At 42.2% G+C, this 16,999-nt stretch overlaps 1 protein-coding gene across 1 annotated transcript; it reads left to right on the top strand.

Moving 5' to 3' along the window:
- Positions 1-3,823: 3,823 nt before the first annotated feature.
- LOC110501268 (m-AAA protease-interacting protein 1, mitochondrial) lies at positions 3,824-10,034 on the top strand. The gene is made up of 5 exons (XM_021578659.2): positions 3,824-4,313; positions 4,511-4,582; positions 4,721-4,847; positions 8,640-8,790; positions 9,195-10,034. The coding sequence occupies exons 1-5, from the start codon at positions 3,996-3,998 to the stop codon at positions 9,271-9,273; spliced, it is 747 nt and encodes a 248-aa protein (XP_021434334.2). The 5' UTR covers positions 3,824-3,995; the 3' UTR covers positions 9,274-10,034.
- The last annotated feature ends 6,965 nt before the right edge of the window (positions 10,035-16,999 follow it).

Raw genomic sequence — 16,999 nt, 5'->3', positions numbered from 1 at the left:
TCGAAACAGCAGGTCCGGGACAAGGTAGCACGACCGGTGAACTGGTCAGGGCAGAAAAGTAGAAACTGGATCAGCAGCACAACCGTGTGGACTGGGGACGTGGACTGGGCAGGGCAGGTAGTCCCGAAGCATGGTCCTAGGGCTCAGGTCCTCCTGGAGGGGAGAGAGAGAGCGAGATGGGAGAAATAGAGGGAGCATACCTAAGATCACACAGGACACCAGATAAGACAGGAGAATTACACCAGCTATGACAGACTGCTCCAATGAGTCTAATTTGCTCAACAGTAGTTGAACCAGGGTCTATAGTGACACCTCTAGCACTGAGATGCAGTGCCTTAGACCGCTGTGCCACTCGGGAGCCCAAAGGTGGGAAGGCAGGCTAGGGTTATAGAGGGTGAAAAAGGTCGGCCCCTCAGGAGTAAATGTCAGTTGTCTTTTCATAGCTGAGCGTTCTGACTTCGAGACAGCAGGTGCGGGGGAGAAATGAAGTTGACATCATTAGAAAGAAGGTATTCTCTTTTGTACTGTAGGTATGTGATTCAAAGTTTGTTTATTCTGTTTTTGCTAGGGATATTCATAAAAACATAAATAAATAAAAGAAAAACTTTGTGTGGACCCCTGCAGTTCCTACGTGGACCCCTAGGGGGTCGTGGACCCCACGCTGAACACCCCTGGTATATCAGTCTTCTTATCATGGACAGATTTTGATGGTAGTAAACCTTCTCACTTTGCCTCTTCCTCTCTGATTCAACATGCAATCTGAGGTCCACCACTTTTGTATTTAAAGTCAAGCTTCACTAGTCATCTATACTTACCGTCAGTCATAAGAATCTACAAGTACATTGTTAAGTAAAGTATGAATTAAATGGCATTAGCTCTTACTTTTGAATGTTATGTGTCAGAGCTTTTATAAAGTAGGAACCAAGTAATGCGTACCCTTGTTCGCTGTCGGATGATACAGAGTGAATAGCAGAGATTCAGGTTGAGGTTCAAACACTTAAAAGACACACCCTTGTCCACTTACCCTCGCCTTCCTCACCATGTTAAATAAGCATGCCCCATTCAAAAAATGTAGAACTAAGAACAGATATAGCCCTTGGTTCACTCCAGACTTGACTGCCATTGATCAGCACAAAAACATAATGTGGCGTACTGCATTAGCATCGAATAGCCCCCACAATATGCAACTTTTCAGGGAAGTTAGGAACCAATATACACAGGCAGTTAGGAAAGTAAAGGCTAGCTTTTTCAAACAGAAATGTGCAACCCGTAGCACAAATTCCTAAAGGTTTTGGGACACTGTAAAGTCCATGGAGAAAAAGTGCACCTCCTCCCAACTGCCCACTGCACTGAGGCTAGGAAACACTGTCACCACCGATAATCGAGAATTTCAATAAGCACTTTTCTATGGCTGGCCATGCTTTTCACCTGGCTACCCCTACCCCACAGCTCTGCACCCACCGCAGCAACTTGCCCAACCCCCCCTGCTTCTCCTTCACACAAGTCCAGATAGCTGATGTTCTGAAAGAGCTGCAAAATCTGAACCCCTACAAATCAATTGGGCTAGACAATCTGGACCCTCTCTTTCTAAAATTATCTGCAGCAATTGTTGCAACCCCTATTACTAGTCTGCTCATCCTCCTCTTTCAAATCGTCTGAGATCCCTAAAGATTGGAAAGCTGCCGCGGTCATCCCCCTCTGCAAAGGGGGAGATACTTTAGACCCAAAATGTTACAGACCCATATCTATCCTGCCCTGCCTTTCTAAAGTCTTCAAACACCAACCATTTTGAATCCCACCCTTCATTCTCACTTATGCAATCTGGTTTCCGATCTGGTCATGGGTTGCACCTCAGCCACGCTCAAGGTCCTAAACGATATCATAACCGCCATCAATAAAATATAGTACTGTTTAGCCATCTTCATCGACCTGGCCAAGGCTTTCGACTCTGTCAATCACAGCATTCTTATCGGCAGACTCAATAGCCTTGGTTTCTCTAATGACTGCCTCGCCTGGTTCATCAACTACTTCTCAGTTCACTGTGTTAAATTGGAGGGCCTATTGTCCGGACCTCTGGCAGTCTCTATGGGGGTTCCACAGGGTTCAATTCTCGGGCTGACTCTTTTCTCTGTATATGTCAATAATGTCGCTCTTGCTGCTGGTGATTCTCTGATCCACCTCTACGGAGACGACACCATTCTGTATACTTCTGGCCCTTCTTTGGACACTGTGTTAACTAACCTCCGAACGAGCTTCAATGCCATACAACACTCCTTCCGTGGCCTCCAACTGCTCTTAAATGCTCTTAAAAAACTAAATGCATGCTCTTCAACCGATTGCTGCCCGCACCTGCCTGCCCGACTAGCATCACTACTCTGGACGGTTCTGACTTTGAATATGTGAACAACTACAAATACCTAGGTGTCTGGTTAGACTGTACTCTCCTTCCAGACTCACATTAAGCATCTCCAATCCTAAATTAAATCTAGAATCGGCTTCCTATTTCGCAACAAAGTCTCCTTCACTCATGCTGTTAAATATACCCTCATAAAACTGACTATCCTACTGATCTTTGACTTCGGTGATGTCATTTACAAAATAGCCTCCAACACTCTACTCAGCAAATTGGATGTAGTCTATCACAGTGCCATCCGTTTTGTCACCAAAGCCCCATATACTACCCACCAGTGCGACCTGTATGCTCTCGTTGGCTGGCCCTCACTTCATATTCGTCGCCAAACCCACTGGCTCCAGGTCATCTATAAAGCCCCGCCTTATCTCAGCTCACTGGTCACCATAGCAACACCTACCCGTAGCGCGCGCTCCAACAGGTATATTTCACTGGTCACCCCAAAAGCCAACAACTCCTTTGGCCACCTTTCCTTCCAGTTCTCTGTTGCCAATGACTGGAACGAATTGCAACAATCACTGAAGCTGGAGAACTATATCTCCCTCACTAGCTTTAAGCATCAGCTGTCAGAGCAGCTTACTGATCACTGCACCTGTACACAGCCCATCTGTAAATAGCCCCCCCAACTACCTAATCCCCATATTGTTATTTTTGCCCTTTTGCACGCAAGTATCCCCCGATTTGCACATCATCATCTGCATATCTATCACTCCAGTGTTAATGCTACATTGTAATTATTTCGCCACTATGGCCTATTTATTGCCTTACCTCCCTAATCTTACTACATTTGCACAGACTGTATATGTTTTTTTCTATTGTGTTATTGACTCTGTTTGTTTAACCCATGTGTAAGTCTGTGTTATTGTTTTTGTGAACTGCTTTGCTTTATCTTGGCCAGGTCGCAGTTGTAATAAATAAAACAATGATGCTCTTGGGGAATCCCCGTCGCCATCTGGGCGGGTGGTCCAAATGATTAGCCAAGCAAGGGAAGTTTGCAACCTAAGCCCCTTGTTTATAGTTGGCTTTAAGAATGTACAATTATGTTCACTCCGGTCCTGAAACTCCCCATAAAACAACATCAATGGAGAAGTCCACATACACTTGTAAGTAAAAACGAATGCAATTAAGTTAGACATTTTCCTACTACATAAAAATATATATTTTTGTTTGTTTATTTTTTGTTATATTTTGGTAATTGTAGAAATAAACATTTCCCTTCTTCAGAAGTTCCAGCTTGGCAAGCTAACGCAAGTTAGCTAATTAATTTGATAGCTATCATACTGTAGGCGTATATTAATAATTATATATTTCATATAAGTAGACATCCACTCATAATTGAATGTGGCGCATATAAAGCACCCACAAGTCACCGGTGGCTGAAAACACAATCATCGCGGGAAGAACGAGTGATGAATTTACGGGCATGGATGGTCCATTTAAAAACCATTGCTTCCTCCCTCGCCCTGCAAGTGTATACTCGTCAGACGTCATGAAACGTCATCAGAAGTGTCCACTTAATTTGAGGGTTGAGGGAATAGGGTGTGTCTTTTAAGCGTTTGGAACGAAACGGTAGGAGAGAAAAAAGATGGCGCTGCCCGTGTTAAGAGGTTGCAACTGTAGCAGACTGCCTTCAGTACTGAGTCGTTTCTTGAAACCCGAGCACGTTGTGCTTCCCCGGCCCAACAAGACCACCCGCCTGGCTCCTACTTTGTCCGGTGGTGTTGTGTCCACCGTTCGACCTTACAGCTCTGATCGAGGTGGAGGTAAACAAAACCAGAAGGTGGTTGTGCTCGGCATCCCCAACCCTTTAATATGGTTCCGAACCCGATTATACTACTTTTTGATTCGGGTTTATTTAGACAAGGAATTCAACATCGAAGAATTCACAGAGGGATCGAAACAGGTAGGTAGGTTACAATCCGTGGAATGAGTGGTCTTTAGCAAGTGGAAGCTAGCTAGACCAGAAATACTTTATTTCTTAAAGTATTTATGGCATATACACATCCAGCTAGACAAGGTGGGCGTTACTGCAAACTGTGCACAGTTCAGTTCTGGTTAAATAAGTGACTGTGTCGTCGTCCCCGCCGTGTGTTGTTGCAGGCATTCTCCCATGTTTCAAGACTATTGTCAGGGAGTCAATTTGAGTCGCTTGAAGGTCTGGTTGCTAAAGACGTGAGTATGATATACTCAAACATTTTTGCAAAAATAATTTCTGTGTAGCATTGATATGATACCTGGTAGTTTCAACAGCATTCTCTGCAGACATTCGGCCCGTAATCATATTTCCTCCTTCAATTTTCTCCCACACAGCTGATTGCAAAACTGGAAGAGAAATGTGCTCTGCTCCCTCCAAGTCACCTGCAAGCGCTTTCTGCAGATCTGGAAGACTTGGTGTACACAACACCAGGGGATGTTGGCATCTATTATGATGATGATGGTAAGAGCCAGATTATGTTAGTGTATTTTTTTTGTTCTTATATGTGACTGTCCTGCTCATTTTTTAAATACATTTTTCTTATGTAGAAAAAATTGATTAAAAAAGAATATATATATATATTTTACATTTAATTAAAGTAGAGACTCAGAGCTAGAACATGGGATATCATACACTACAGTTGAGGCAAAATGGGGAAAGTAATTCTGCTTTGAAAGTTGATCAACTTGTAACCCCACTTTTGAGAAAATGTCCCCTGAATTGTTTTGGTACACCTACTGGAGAGCTCTTCTATGTCTACACCCATTGAGCATCGTTCACACCCTCTTAAGCCTTAGAGGTCTATTTGATGATTCACATGTGAGGCCATGTCCTAAACCGGTGATTCCCAAACTTTTTATAGTCCTGTACTAGAGGTCGACCGATTAATCGGCAGGGCCAATTTCAAGTTTTCATAACAATAGGTCATCTGCATTTTTGGACGCCGATTACATTGCAATCCATGAAGAGACTGCGTGGTAGGCTGACCACCTGTTACGTGAGTTCAGCAAGGAGCCAAGGTAAGTTGCTAACTAGCATTAAACTTATCTTGTAAAAAAAAATCTTAACATAATCACTAGTTAACTACACAGGCTTGATGATATTACTAGTTTAACTAGCTTGTCCTGCGTTGCACATAATCAAAATAACAGGCACCGCATTATCATCGAATCACAGCCTACTTCTCCAAACAAGTGATTATTTAACAAAAGCTAATTTGTGAAAAAAACACTATCATTGCACCAATGTACCTAAACATCAATGCCTTTATTAAAATCAATGCACAAGTATATATTTTTAAACTGGCATATTTTGTTAAAATAAATGTTAGCAGGCAATATTAACTAGGGAAATTGTCACTTATCTTGCGTTCTAGTGCAAGAAGAGTCAGGGAATATGCAGCAGTTTGGGCCACCTGGCTCATTGCGAACTGTGTGAAGACCATTTCTTCCTAACAAAGACTGTAATTAATTGGCCTGAATTTTACATAATTATGCATGACATTGAAGTTTGTGCAATATTTAGACTTAGGGTTGTCACCCGTTCGATAAAATACGGAATGGTTCCGTATTTCACTGAAGGAATAAAGTTTGTTTTCGAAATGATAGTTTCCCGATTTGACCATGTTAATGGCCTAAGGCTTGTATTTCTGTATGTTTATTATAATTAAGTCTATGATTTGATAGAGCAGTCTGACGGAGCGGTGGTAGGCAGCAGCAGGCTCGTAAGCATTCATTCAAACAGCACTTTCCTGCGTTTGCCAGCAGCTCTTTGCAATGCTTGAAGCACAGCGCTGTTTAGGACATCAAGCCTATCAACTCCAGAGATTAGGCTGCAATACCATAGTGCCTATAAGAACATCCAATAGTCAAAGGTATATGAAATACAAATGGTATAGAGAGAAATAGTCCTATAATAACTACAACCTAAAACTTCTTAACTGGGAATATTGAAGACTTGTATTAAAAGGTACCACCAGCTTTCATATGTTCTCATGTTCTGAGCAAGGAACTTAAACGTTAGCTTTTTTACATGGTGAATGTGATTGAATGGTAATTATTTGATTAGGCTATCTGCATTTGACATTGTGTTATTATTTAGCTGAACACTAGATGGTTTAATTTTATTTTTGGCACTGAAACGAGGATACTCAGGCGAGGGGGAAAAAGCCTCACCCAAATGTATAGCCCCATTGGAAAATCTAAATGGATTGTTTTAAAATGTGAAGAAGGAAAAAAAAAGTTTAAAAGAAATGCATTTGTTTATCACATTTTTATTTGGCTTACCCCGACGGCATTGTGCGTACCCCGGTTTAGGAATACCTGCCCTAAACAGAGTAAGTACGGTAGTGTATTAAACAACCCCAAATTAAGTCTAAAGGCTGGTTTATTCTACATCTATCGACATGTCTGTAGACAGTTGTCCCAGTGACATCATGAACACATGACTTGAGTTGAACATGCTATTGTCGTCCGACATCAAAGTTGTCATTATGAAAAAGTATAAACACCAAAATGACAAGCTGTATGACAGCAGCCTGATGGTCCAAAATAGCATAACTGATGTATTTTAACATCAATAAACCCATGTGTTTTAAAAATGAATTTAGTAAATGTCAATCTAGCAAACCAGGCAACTAAAAGCAACTTTCTAAACAATGTTTTGATTCGATTCTAGCTTGTTAGCTGGCTAGCCAGTTCAAATAATGACCTTATCATTTTGCTGACATCTTAACTTTAGCTAATTTGTATTCATTATTACAGGACAATAAACAAACAACAAGATCCTTATTTACAAGACAATGGCGAGATAATTACATAAAATGACATATAGTTGTCAGTGTGATGAAATAAAAGCAGGGCATTCTACCAGATAATGTTTTTACTTGAACACATGTCTCGTTGGCCCAACGTTATATCCAAATTTGACTTTGGTGCAGGTCATGTTGTTCTTCACATTACCGTCTTTGGTAAAGACACACCATATCAATTAAAATCAACGTTTTTGCAATGAAAACGACTTTGACAAAATTAGAAACGTATAATATTTGAAAATGTAGCTAGCTTGACTCTCTTTCCCATATAGATGGTTGAACGCTTCTCCATGTGTGTGAGGGATGCAATGGTTGACATTGGTTTGAAGTCTTTTTCAGTTATAAAACAAACTGGGCTGGTAATTGAACAATTTTATTTGTATTTAAAGATGGCATACAAGTTTGTTATTAAGGCACATGAAAGTTCACATTTCTGCCCCCAAAAAATCATTTTGATAAAATACATTTTTACTTTCAAATGCCCGTGGAGTAGTGACACGCGATATACGACTAGTTTCCTGAAACGTGTCACATATTGTGTTTTTTATGTCTTTTACATTTGTCTTAAATCATATCATAGTCACTACTGCATACAGAGTGATACTGTTGGGGAATGTAACTAATAAGCTAATGAAGAGGAATTGCTCTTTCTCACACACACACGTGGATCAAGGTCAGATGGCCAAGACACACACACACAGGCTGGCGCACACACACACTACAGGCTCTCCTAGGCTGAACATGCAATGATTATACTAATAAGGACTTCATTTAGTAACTGTTGACTGTGACCCAACTAATAACCAGGCTGATGAGGCCTTAAGAACACATCCTTGTTTAAACTTTAATAACCAGCATTATACAGAAAATACTAACACTTACTAACAAAAGCAACATGTATGCTGAGGCTGAAAGGGGCAGAAAGCAATATAAACATGACAGATGACTGTTATGCAATTTGCTAACACTGGTGGTTCTCAGAGAATGCATATCTTCATAAACAGTACCAGTCAAAAGCTTGGCCACACCTACTCAAGGGTTTTTCTTAGTTTAAAAAAATAATTTTCTACTTTGTAGGATAATAGTGAGGACATCAATCATGTAGTAACCAAAAAAGTGTTAAACAAATCCAAATATTTTATATTTGACATTTTTCAAATAGCCACCCTTTGCCTTGATGACAGCTTTGCACACTCTTGGCATTCTCTCAACCAGCTTCACCTGGAATGCTTTTCCAACAGTCTTGAAGGAGTTCCAATATATGCTGAGCACTTGGCTGCTTTTCCTTCACTCTGCGGTCCAACTCATCCCTAACCATCTCAATTGGGTTGAGGTTGGTTGATTGTGGAGGCCAGGTCATCTGATGCAGCTCTCCGTCACTCTCCTTCTTAGTGAAATAGTTGTTTTGTCATTGTTCTAAAAACATTTCTCTCCTCTTTCAGGGCGGAAGTTTGTCAGTATTCTGATGAGATACTGGTATCTGACAAGTGCCCGGTTGCCTGAGGAATCATTGGAGGGAACACGTGTCTTTCAGGTGGCCATAGGTGGTGAGGGTGAGCCGGAGACAAAGAGACTGCTCACAGCCAACTATGAGTGAGTTTTCTTTGTAGTTTGCTTTTGCTGAAGTACAATGTCACAGTTGATTTAATTGTCTACAGTTGGAGGTAGCTGTGATAAAGCATTCATACTTAATCTGACAAAGAGAGAACACTGAGGCTGTGTTTACACAGGCAACCCATTCTGATATTTTTGCCACTAATTGGTGTTTTGACCAAACAGACAATAATTGTGACAATAATTGTGCAAAAGATCAGAATTGGGCTGTCTTAGGCTGCATTTACAAAGTCTGCAAACAGTTTCTCAGGGATGAGCCCACTGAGATCTTAGATCTGTTCCCAAGGAACAACTACCTGCATTAACCACCTTTGCATGACTCTCAAGTGTTTAATGTATAGACTTCCTGTTTAACAACTCTTATCTATCATGACTGTTGGCAGATTCCAAAGGGAGTTTACTAAGGGGGTGTTGCCAGACTGGACCATCACCAGGATAGAGCACTCGAAGCTGCTGGATTAAACTTGGATTGAATGGAGATGGAGAGTGGTAGAGAAGCAGGAAACCGAAGACCATCCTTCCTGCTCAGCCTACGAGAATATCCCCCCCACCTGCTAAAATCTTGATGCCCCTCAGGAGCAAACCGACTCTCAAAGCCAAGACCAGGAGAGACAAAGGGGAATATTTGAGGCCAACTTTCTATCTGCCAGAAGTCACATACTGTAGAAAAAGTACAAAAGTCAAACATGTCTCTTCGTAGTTTACTACTGTTCAGACATCCATGCAAGACCAGTTTTTTTTCCCACTTGTCTCAGGCAGCACCGCAATCTGTGGTCCAAACTAGGCTTTGTTTGTCAGCTCTGCTTTTAGAGCCTGAGATTCTTCCTTCTGTTCAATGGGGAGGGTAGACAAGGGGCACACAGAAATTGTGAGAGAAAAAAACAGAATACGGTCTGTATTGAGATTCTGTAGTCAGTCTTAGATGTGCTTCTGTCCAATCTGTTGGTAGAGCGTGCACACAGACTAAAGAAAATGTCACACTTTGATACAGATATGAAGAAATGTTTAAAGCATTCCTTGAGCAAACTTACTCTAACCTACTTGTACTCTTGCTATCACAAGTTATTTAGTGAAAAAAATGACTCTGTTTCTTGAGATGTGCTTTATCTCCAGAATAGTCCATCAGCTGAAAAATAAGTGATTGCTAATTACTGTTGGAGACAAGTATTGGTGTTCTTTCTTAGTGGGTGCACACATGACTAGTAGTGCTGCGATAGTGGGACCTCAAACGGATGGATCACCCTGCCCATTGTGCAATTGTCTTTGGCAGCTTTCAGCAGCAGAACTCGGACTGTCACACATTGTTCTCCTTTGAGTGAAGTTGAAATGTATAGACTAACCCCCCCCCCCCCCCCACACACACACACACACCAAAAAATAGAAAATACAGGTTTTATATATTCTTTATCTCTATCAAAAGTTTTTGATCCCCCCCCCCCCACCACAGTTCCCCAACAGCTGCCCCTCAACCATCTGAGGAAAAATAAAATAAAGCCAATGCAATAAACTAAAGACATCAAGGACAACAAAAATCATAACAGCAAGGCCAACTGAATATGTTTGAGTGCATGTATGGCGCTATCTATGTGTGTGTGTGTGTGCATTTGAATGAGAGTGTGTATCTGCATGTGTACAAACACCTACACGACATCAGCCTCAGGAAACAGGAATTAGCTGTAACAACACTGCCCCTCGGTGTCAATCAAACTTACTTTTTCTTTTGTTTTATTTTTACTTAATTTTTTTACTTTTATCTTTGACCATCATTCTATCCTCCACCCAGAAACTCCACTCCCACTTGTCTCCAATTCCACATCCCAACCCTCAGCTTCCCTTAGCCCTTATTTGAGCTGTTCTTGATATAATATAGATGTGGTCTTTAACCAAACCCCTACCTTGTCACAACACAACCAATTGGCTCGAATGCATTAAGAATGATATAAATTCCACAAATGTACTTTTAAGAAGTGACTAACCTCAGGAAGCTGGTTGAGAGAATCTCAAGAGTGTGCAAAGCTGTCATCAAGGCAAAGGGTGGCTATTTGAAGAATCTCGAATATAAAATGTTTTTACTTGTTTAAAGCGTTTTTGGTTACTACATGATTCCATGTGTTATTTCATAGTTTTGATGTATTCACTATTATTCTACAATGTAGAAAATTACTAATAAAGAAAAACCCTTGACTGAGTTGGTTCTAAAACTTTTGACTGGTAGTATGTGTGTGTGTGTATATTATTTATATATATATCAAGAACATATGGTTTACATATGTTTCAAACTTGGGATAAATGGATACAAATAGTGCCTTCAATGTGGACAGTATTTAATTTGGCCAACTCCTTCCATAGAACTAATATTTCATATGACATCACTGTCCATTTTTCGCCTGCTACATTAGGTCAGAGAGGAAGTGGCGAAGCGAGAGCATTTACTCCACCCCAAAAAATCAGGTCAATGAGTGTTGAATTTTATTGCTACGTGAGGCTTATTTGATTGAATGGAAGTTTCTAATGGTTATGTCTATACGAATGCACTGATATGTGGACACACATGGCATTTCGTCAACTTTAAGAAAAATGACATATCGGCGGTTTCAGCCAGGTCACCTGTACTACAAGTCCATATTAGACGTTCATCCATAACATAACATCAGGTGTACCATGGGAACTGTAGTCTTCTTAATTCAGAAAATCACAAAGGTGTTTTGGATTTTGTATAAATGTTTTGTTGAAGACAAATCAAAAATACAACAATTCATCAGATTTTCATGTAGACTACAGTACAGTCTGACTTGGCTCGCCTTCCCCATGGCTCAGGTTAGTTTTTTAGGTCATAATACAGTCCCTTAAACTGAAACTTTAAGCATTTAGAACATGCACAGTGCAAGAGTGTAATGATGCTGTATCTGGTGTTTGCTCACCATCCTGACATATCCCCACTAACCAAGTTGACCTTGCCTCTTAACTCTTTAAGTGCCAGTGCATCAGCAGCTATAGTTGAAGTCGGAAGTTTACATACACTTTAGCCAAATACATTTAAACTCTGGAGGTGTGTTTTGGGTCAACAAAGAATAATCCCACTAAGCCAAAAACCAGATGGGATAGCGTATCACTGCAGAATGCTGTGGTAGCCATGCTGGTTAAGTGTGCCTTGAATTCTAAATAAATCACTGACAGTATATTGAATATTGGCTAGAAAAATAAGTCTATGTACAATGTTAGCAAATGAGGTGAGATAAGGGAGGTAAAGGCAAAAAAAGGCCATGGTGGCGAAGTAAATACAATATAGCAAGTAAAACACTGGAATGGTAGATTTGCAGTGGAAGAATGTGCAAGGTAGAGACAGAAATAATGGGGTGCAAAGGAGCAAAATAAATAAATACAGTAGGGGAAGAGGTAGTTGTTTGGGCTAAATTATAGATGGGTTATGTACAGGTGCAGTAATCTGTGAGCTGCTCTGACAGCTGGTGCTTAAAGCTAGTGAGGGAGATAAGTGTTTCCAGTTTCAGAGATTTTTGTAGTTTGTTCCAGTCATTGGCAGCAGAGAACTGGAAGGAGAGGCTGCCAAAGGAAGAATTGGTTTTGGGGGTGACCAGAAAGATATACCTGCTGGAGCGCGTGCTACAGGTGGGTGCTGCTATGGTGACCAGCGAGCTGAGATAAGGGGGACTTTACCTAGCAGGGTCTTGTAGAGGACCTGGAGCCAGTGAGTTTGGCGACAAGTATGAAGCGAGGGCCAGCCAATGAGAGCGTACAGGTCGCAGTGGTGGGTAGTATATGGGGCTTTGGTGACAAAACGGATGCACTGTGATAGACTGCATCCAATTTATTGAGTAGGGAGGCTATTTTGTAAATGACATCGCCGAAGTCGAGGATCAGTAGAATGGACAGTTTTACAAAGGTATGTTTGGCAGCATGAGTGAAGGATGCTTTGTTGCGAATTAGGAAGCCAATTCTAGATTTAACTTTGTATTGGAGATGTTTGATGTGAGTCTGGAAGGAGAGTTTACAGTCTAACCAGACACCAAGGTATTTGTAGTTGTCCACATATTCTAAGTCAGAACCGTCCAGAGTAGTGATGTTGGATGGGAGGGCAGGTGCAGGCAGCGATCAGTTAAAGAGCATGCATTTAGTCTTACCTGTATTTAAGAGCAATTGGAGGCCATGGAAGGAGAGTTGTATGGCATTGAAGCTCATCTGGAGGGTTGTTAACACAGTGTCCAAAGAAGGGCCAGAAGTATACAGAATGGTGTCGTCTGCGTAGAGGTGGATCAGAGACTCACCAGCAGCAAGAGCCACAGTATTGATGTATACAGAGAAGAGAGTTGGTCCAAGAATTGAACCCTGTGGCACCCCCATAGAGACTGCCAGGGGGCCGGACAACAGGCCCTCCGATTTGACACACTGAGCTCTATCAGAGAAGTAGTTGGTGAACCAGAGTTATCATGCCAAGTAGTCCCAAGTCATGGTCCTAGGGCTTTGGTCCTCCAGGAGAGAGAGATTAAGAGGGAGCATTCTTAAGTTCATAAAATACTATTTCACCAGATAGTACAGACTGAACATAGCCCTCAGCACATAGACTATTGCAGCATAGATACTGGAGGCTGAGACAGGGGGGGTCGGAGGACACTGTGGCCCTATCTGACGATACCCAGGACAGGGCCAACCAGGCAGGATATAATACCCCTGCCCACTTTGCCAAAGCACAGCCCCCACTCCACTAGAGGGATATCAACAGCCAAACAACTTACTTACCCTGAGACCGGCTGAGTATAGCCCACAAAAAGATCTCCACCGCAGGAGCCCGAGGGGGCGCAAAACTGGACAGTAAGATCATGTCAGTGACTCAAACCACTCATGTCGAGTATGGTGAAAAAAGCCTGTGACAATGTGACGCAACCCTCATAGGGGACAGCATGGAAGAGCATTAGTAAGCCAGTGACTCAATTATGGAAGAATGGTGCGGCATCCCTCCATATAGACATTTGTAGTACAATCTATGCCAAGGTGCAAGAAGCTGTTCTGACTCGTGGTGGCTCAACACCTTATTAGGACACTTTATGTTGGTGTTTCCTTTATTTTGGCAGGTTCCAGTACCTGTTGTAGTTTAGTGCTTCCAATTTCAACATTGCACGTTGCGCTACATGCACAAGAGTTTCAGAGTGACAAGGCTACACAGGGCTATTTCCATGTTGAGGATGTCAATGGACTGTGCACACCTCCTTTTCATATTTCACCATGGAATTTGATATCTCCACTAGCACAAAATGGAGAGGTGACATGGTTGCTTGACAGCTACTCTATGTTGAGGTTGCTGAGTGGGTGTGTGGTGTCATCATTGCATGCTACATCAGGGCTCAGGAGATCACACTGTGTTGGAAGAAGCTGCATTTGATCCATGATAAGTGCTGTACGGTAAGGTGATTATTCCACCCACTGAGTGCTTGGCACAATCACATGCCACAGTCTGCACTCACCATGATGATGGATGGTGCTGATTAGCCCAATCTATTAGAATGAGCTACTATACATTATTTATTACCCAAAATGTACGCTGATCTGCTCTATCAAGAGTCAGTATCGGTCCTGTGGTGCCACACCTCTCCTGTCCCTCAGTAGTACTATGTTCCGTATGTTGTTGATGTTGTAGGCTAGTGCCTTATGTGCACTTTTCTCACACTGCACAGTTTTTTTGCGCCCTGATGTGTTCATCTGCCTAGAGGTGTGGCTCAGCTGTACCCAGCATACGGCTCTACCTCAAGGGAGGTGTGTGTGTGTGTGTGTATTCTTAGTGTGTCACACTGCTTTATGGCCCAGAGAGGAGGTAGGTGTGTGTCCTCGCTTTCTGTTTCTGTGTGTGCTGACAGCATGTGGCCCTGCCCCGACGTGTGGCCCACCTGTACCCAGCGTATGGGCTCTACCTGTACGAAGAGAGCCAGTACACTCAGGACACCCGCAGATTCAAACTGACTGGCGCCCCTGTTCTCTTCCTACCTGGAAATGCAGGCAGCTACAAACAAGGTGAGCTTCTATCACCACTAACCAAACGTATCCACTAATCAAATTTACCCTAACCAATCTTACCCGCTCAGGTTAGTGAATATCGCAAGCTTGCTCTCTCCATTGCTCTAACAATGGAAGCTAAGAAGCTCTAATTTGTACAATATCTGCTTTGGTGACATATTGTATGTAGGCTGGTAACAGTCTTGTTTTTGCGAAAGATCCCATGGCCACTAATCCAGATCTATCCTCTTGTGGTTTGGTTTTGCTAGTGACTGCTAGTGGGAACACCCACTCTCGCTTTCTCTCAGTCTCACATGCATACGCTCACACACAACATGCACATAGATTGCTCTTTTACCATTTCATGCATTGTATTTAGTGTTTTCCGCTATGGGTTCTGTTGCATTAGCCTATTTTACATGCCATGGTTGCCATCACAACCACAAACCTCAACCAAGCAAACCGCAACCCAGGCGTGATCTCATGTTTTATATTCAACAACATTAGCACTAAGTAGACTATGGTTAGGCTACATTAAAGCCTGTAAAACCTAATGGTTTTACATTAAACAGACTTCATCAGAGTTGACTTAAACTGTTAACAACCTGCTAACGGGGGTGCTACTGTTGATAGAGAGTATGAAATGCGATCCAGGTTCACAGGTCTACTGAAGTGATGATTAAATCCATAATCCACACACTTCCCTCTATTTTGCTAATCAGATTACTTAACTCCCATAGTAATGCTAGTCTGTTCAGAGATTAGCTTGTGTTGATATCCATGAGTTTGGTCAACCCTAACCCTCACACTTGGAGGACAGCCACTGTTTAGGGATCTGGTGGATGAATGTCAGGGATGATGGCCACACAAGCTCAAAATTTAGATTAAGGTCGAACGCATCGTTAGCTGGCCACGCTGAAAAGGAGAGATGTAAGGTGTTCTGGAGGTCTAACCCTATCTCATGAACTGCACCAACAATCCTAGTTTCAGAATGACACCTCTGAAGACTCCTATTTATCCTTACACCTCTGAACCATACCAAATCAAAATCCAATCAAATCAAATGTATTTATATAGCCCTTCGTACATCAGCTGATATCTCAAAGTGCTGTACAGAAACCCAGCCTAAAACCCCAAACAGCAAGCAATGCAGGTGTAGAAGCACGGTGGCTAGGAAAAACTCCCTAGAAAGGCCAAAACCTAGGAAGAAACCTAGAGAGGAACCAGGCTATGTGGGGTGGCCAGTCCTCTTCTGGCTGTGCCGGGTGGAGATTATAACAGAACATGGCCAAGATGTTCAAATGTTCATAAATGACCAGCATGGTCCAATAATAATAAGGCAGAACAGTTGAAACTGGAGCAGCAGCACAGTCAGGTGGACTGGGGACAGCATGGAGTCATCATGTCAGGTAGTCCTGAGGCATGGTCCTAGGGCTCAGGTCCTCCGAGAGAGAGAAAGAAAGAGAGAAAGAGAGAATTAGAGAGTGCACACTTAAATTCACACAGGACATCGAATAGGACAGGAGAAGTACTCCAGATATAATAAACTGACCCTAGCCCCCTGACACATAAACTACTGCAGCATAAATACTGGAGGCTGAGACAGGAGGGTTCAGGAGACACTGTGGCCCCATCCGAGGACACCCCGGACAGGGCCAAACAGGAAGGATATAACCCCACCCACTTTGCCAAAGCACAGCCCCCACACCACTAGAGGGATATCTTCAACCACCAACTTACCATCCTGAGACAAGGCTGAGTATAGCCCACAAAGATCTCCGCCACGGCACAACCCAAGGGGGGGTTGCTTCCAACAGCATCCCACTGCTGGCTTGCATCTGAAGCCAAGTAGGGTAGGTCCTGGTCTGTCCCTGGATGGGATACAAGATGCTGTTGGAAGTGGTGTTGGAGGGCCAGTAGGAGGCACTCTTTCCTCTGGTAAAAAAATATATATATACTGTGCATTCAGAAAAGTTTTCAGACCTCTTGACTTTTTCTACATTTTGTTATATTAGATTACAGCCATTCTAAAATAGATGAAATAGCTTTTTTCCCTCATCGATCTGAACAGAATACCCCATAATGACAAAGCAAAAATGAGTTTTTATACATTTTTGCCAATGTTTTACAAATAAACAGTACTTAGACACATTACTCAGTACTTTGTTGAAGTACCTTTGGCAGT

This window comes from Oncorhynchus mykiss, chromosome 22, assembly GCF_013265735.2.
Source record: "Oncorhynchus mykiss isolate Arlee chromosome 22, USDA_OmykA_1.1, whole genome shotgun sequence".
Lineage (NCBI taxonomy): Eukaryota > Metazoa > Chordata > Actinopteri > Salmoniformes > Salmonidae > Oncorhynchus > Oncorhynchus mykiss.
The sequence above is the reverse complement of the archived record's forward strand: the minus strand, read 5'-3'. Positions and strand labels throughout refer to the sequence as shown.

What these genes read in the sequence shown, in the direction of transcription:
- LOC110501268 (XM_021578659.2), top strand. Translation starts at nt 3,996, where the DNA reads ATGGCGCTGCCCGTGTTAAGAGGTTGCAACTGTAGCAGACTGCCTTCA. An exon ending in CATCTATTATGATGATGATG is followed by an intron (nt 4,848 to 8,639) that starts GTAAGAGCCAGA and finishes CTCCTCTTTCAG; the next exon opens with GGCGGAAGTTTGTCAGTATT. An exon ending in CTGCTCACAGCCAACTATGA is followed by an intron (nt 8,791 to 9,194) that starts GTGAGTTTTCTT and finishes GACTGTTGGCAG; the next exon opens with ATTCCAAAGGGAGTTTACTA.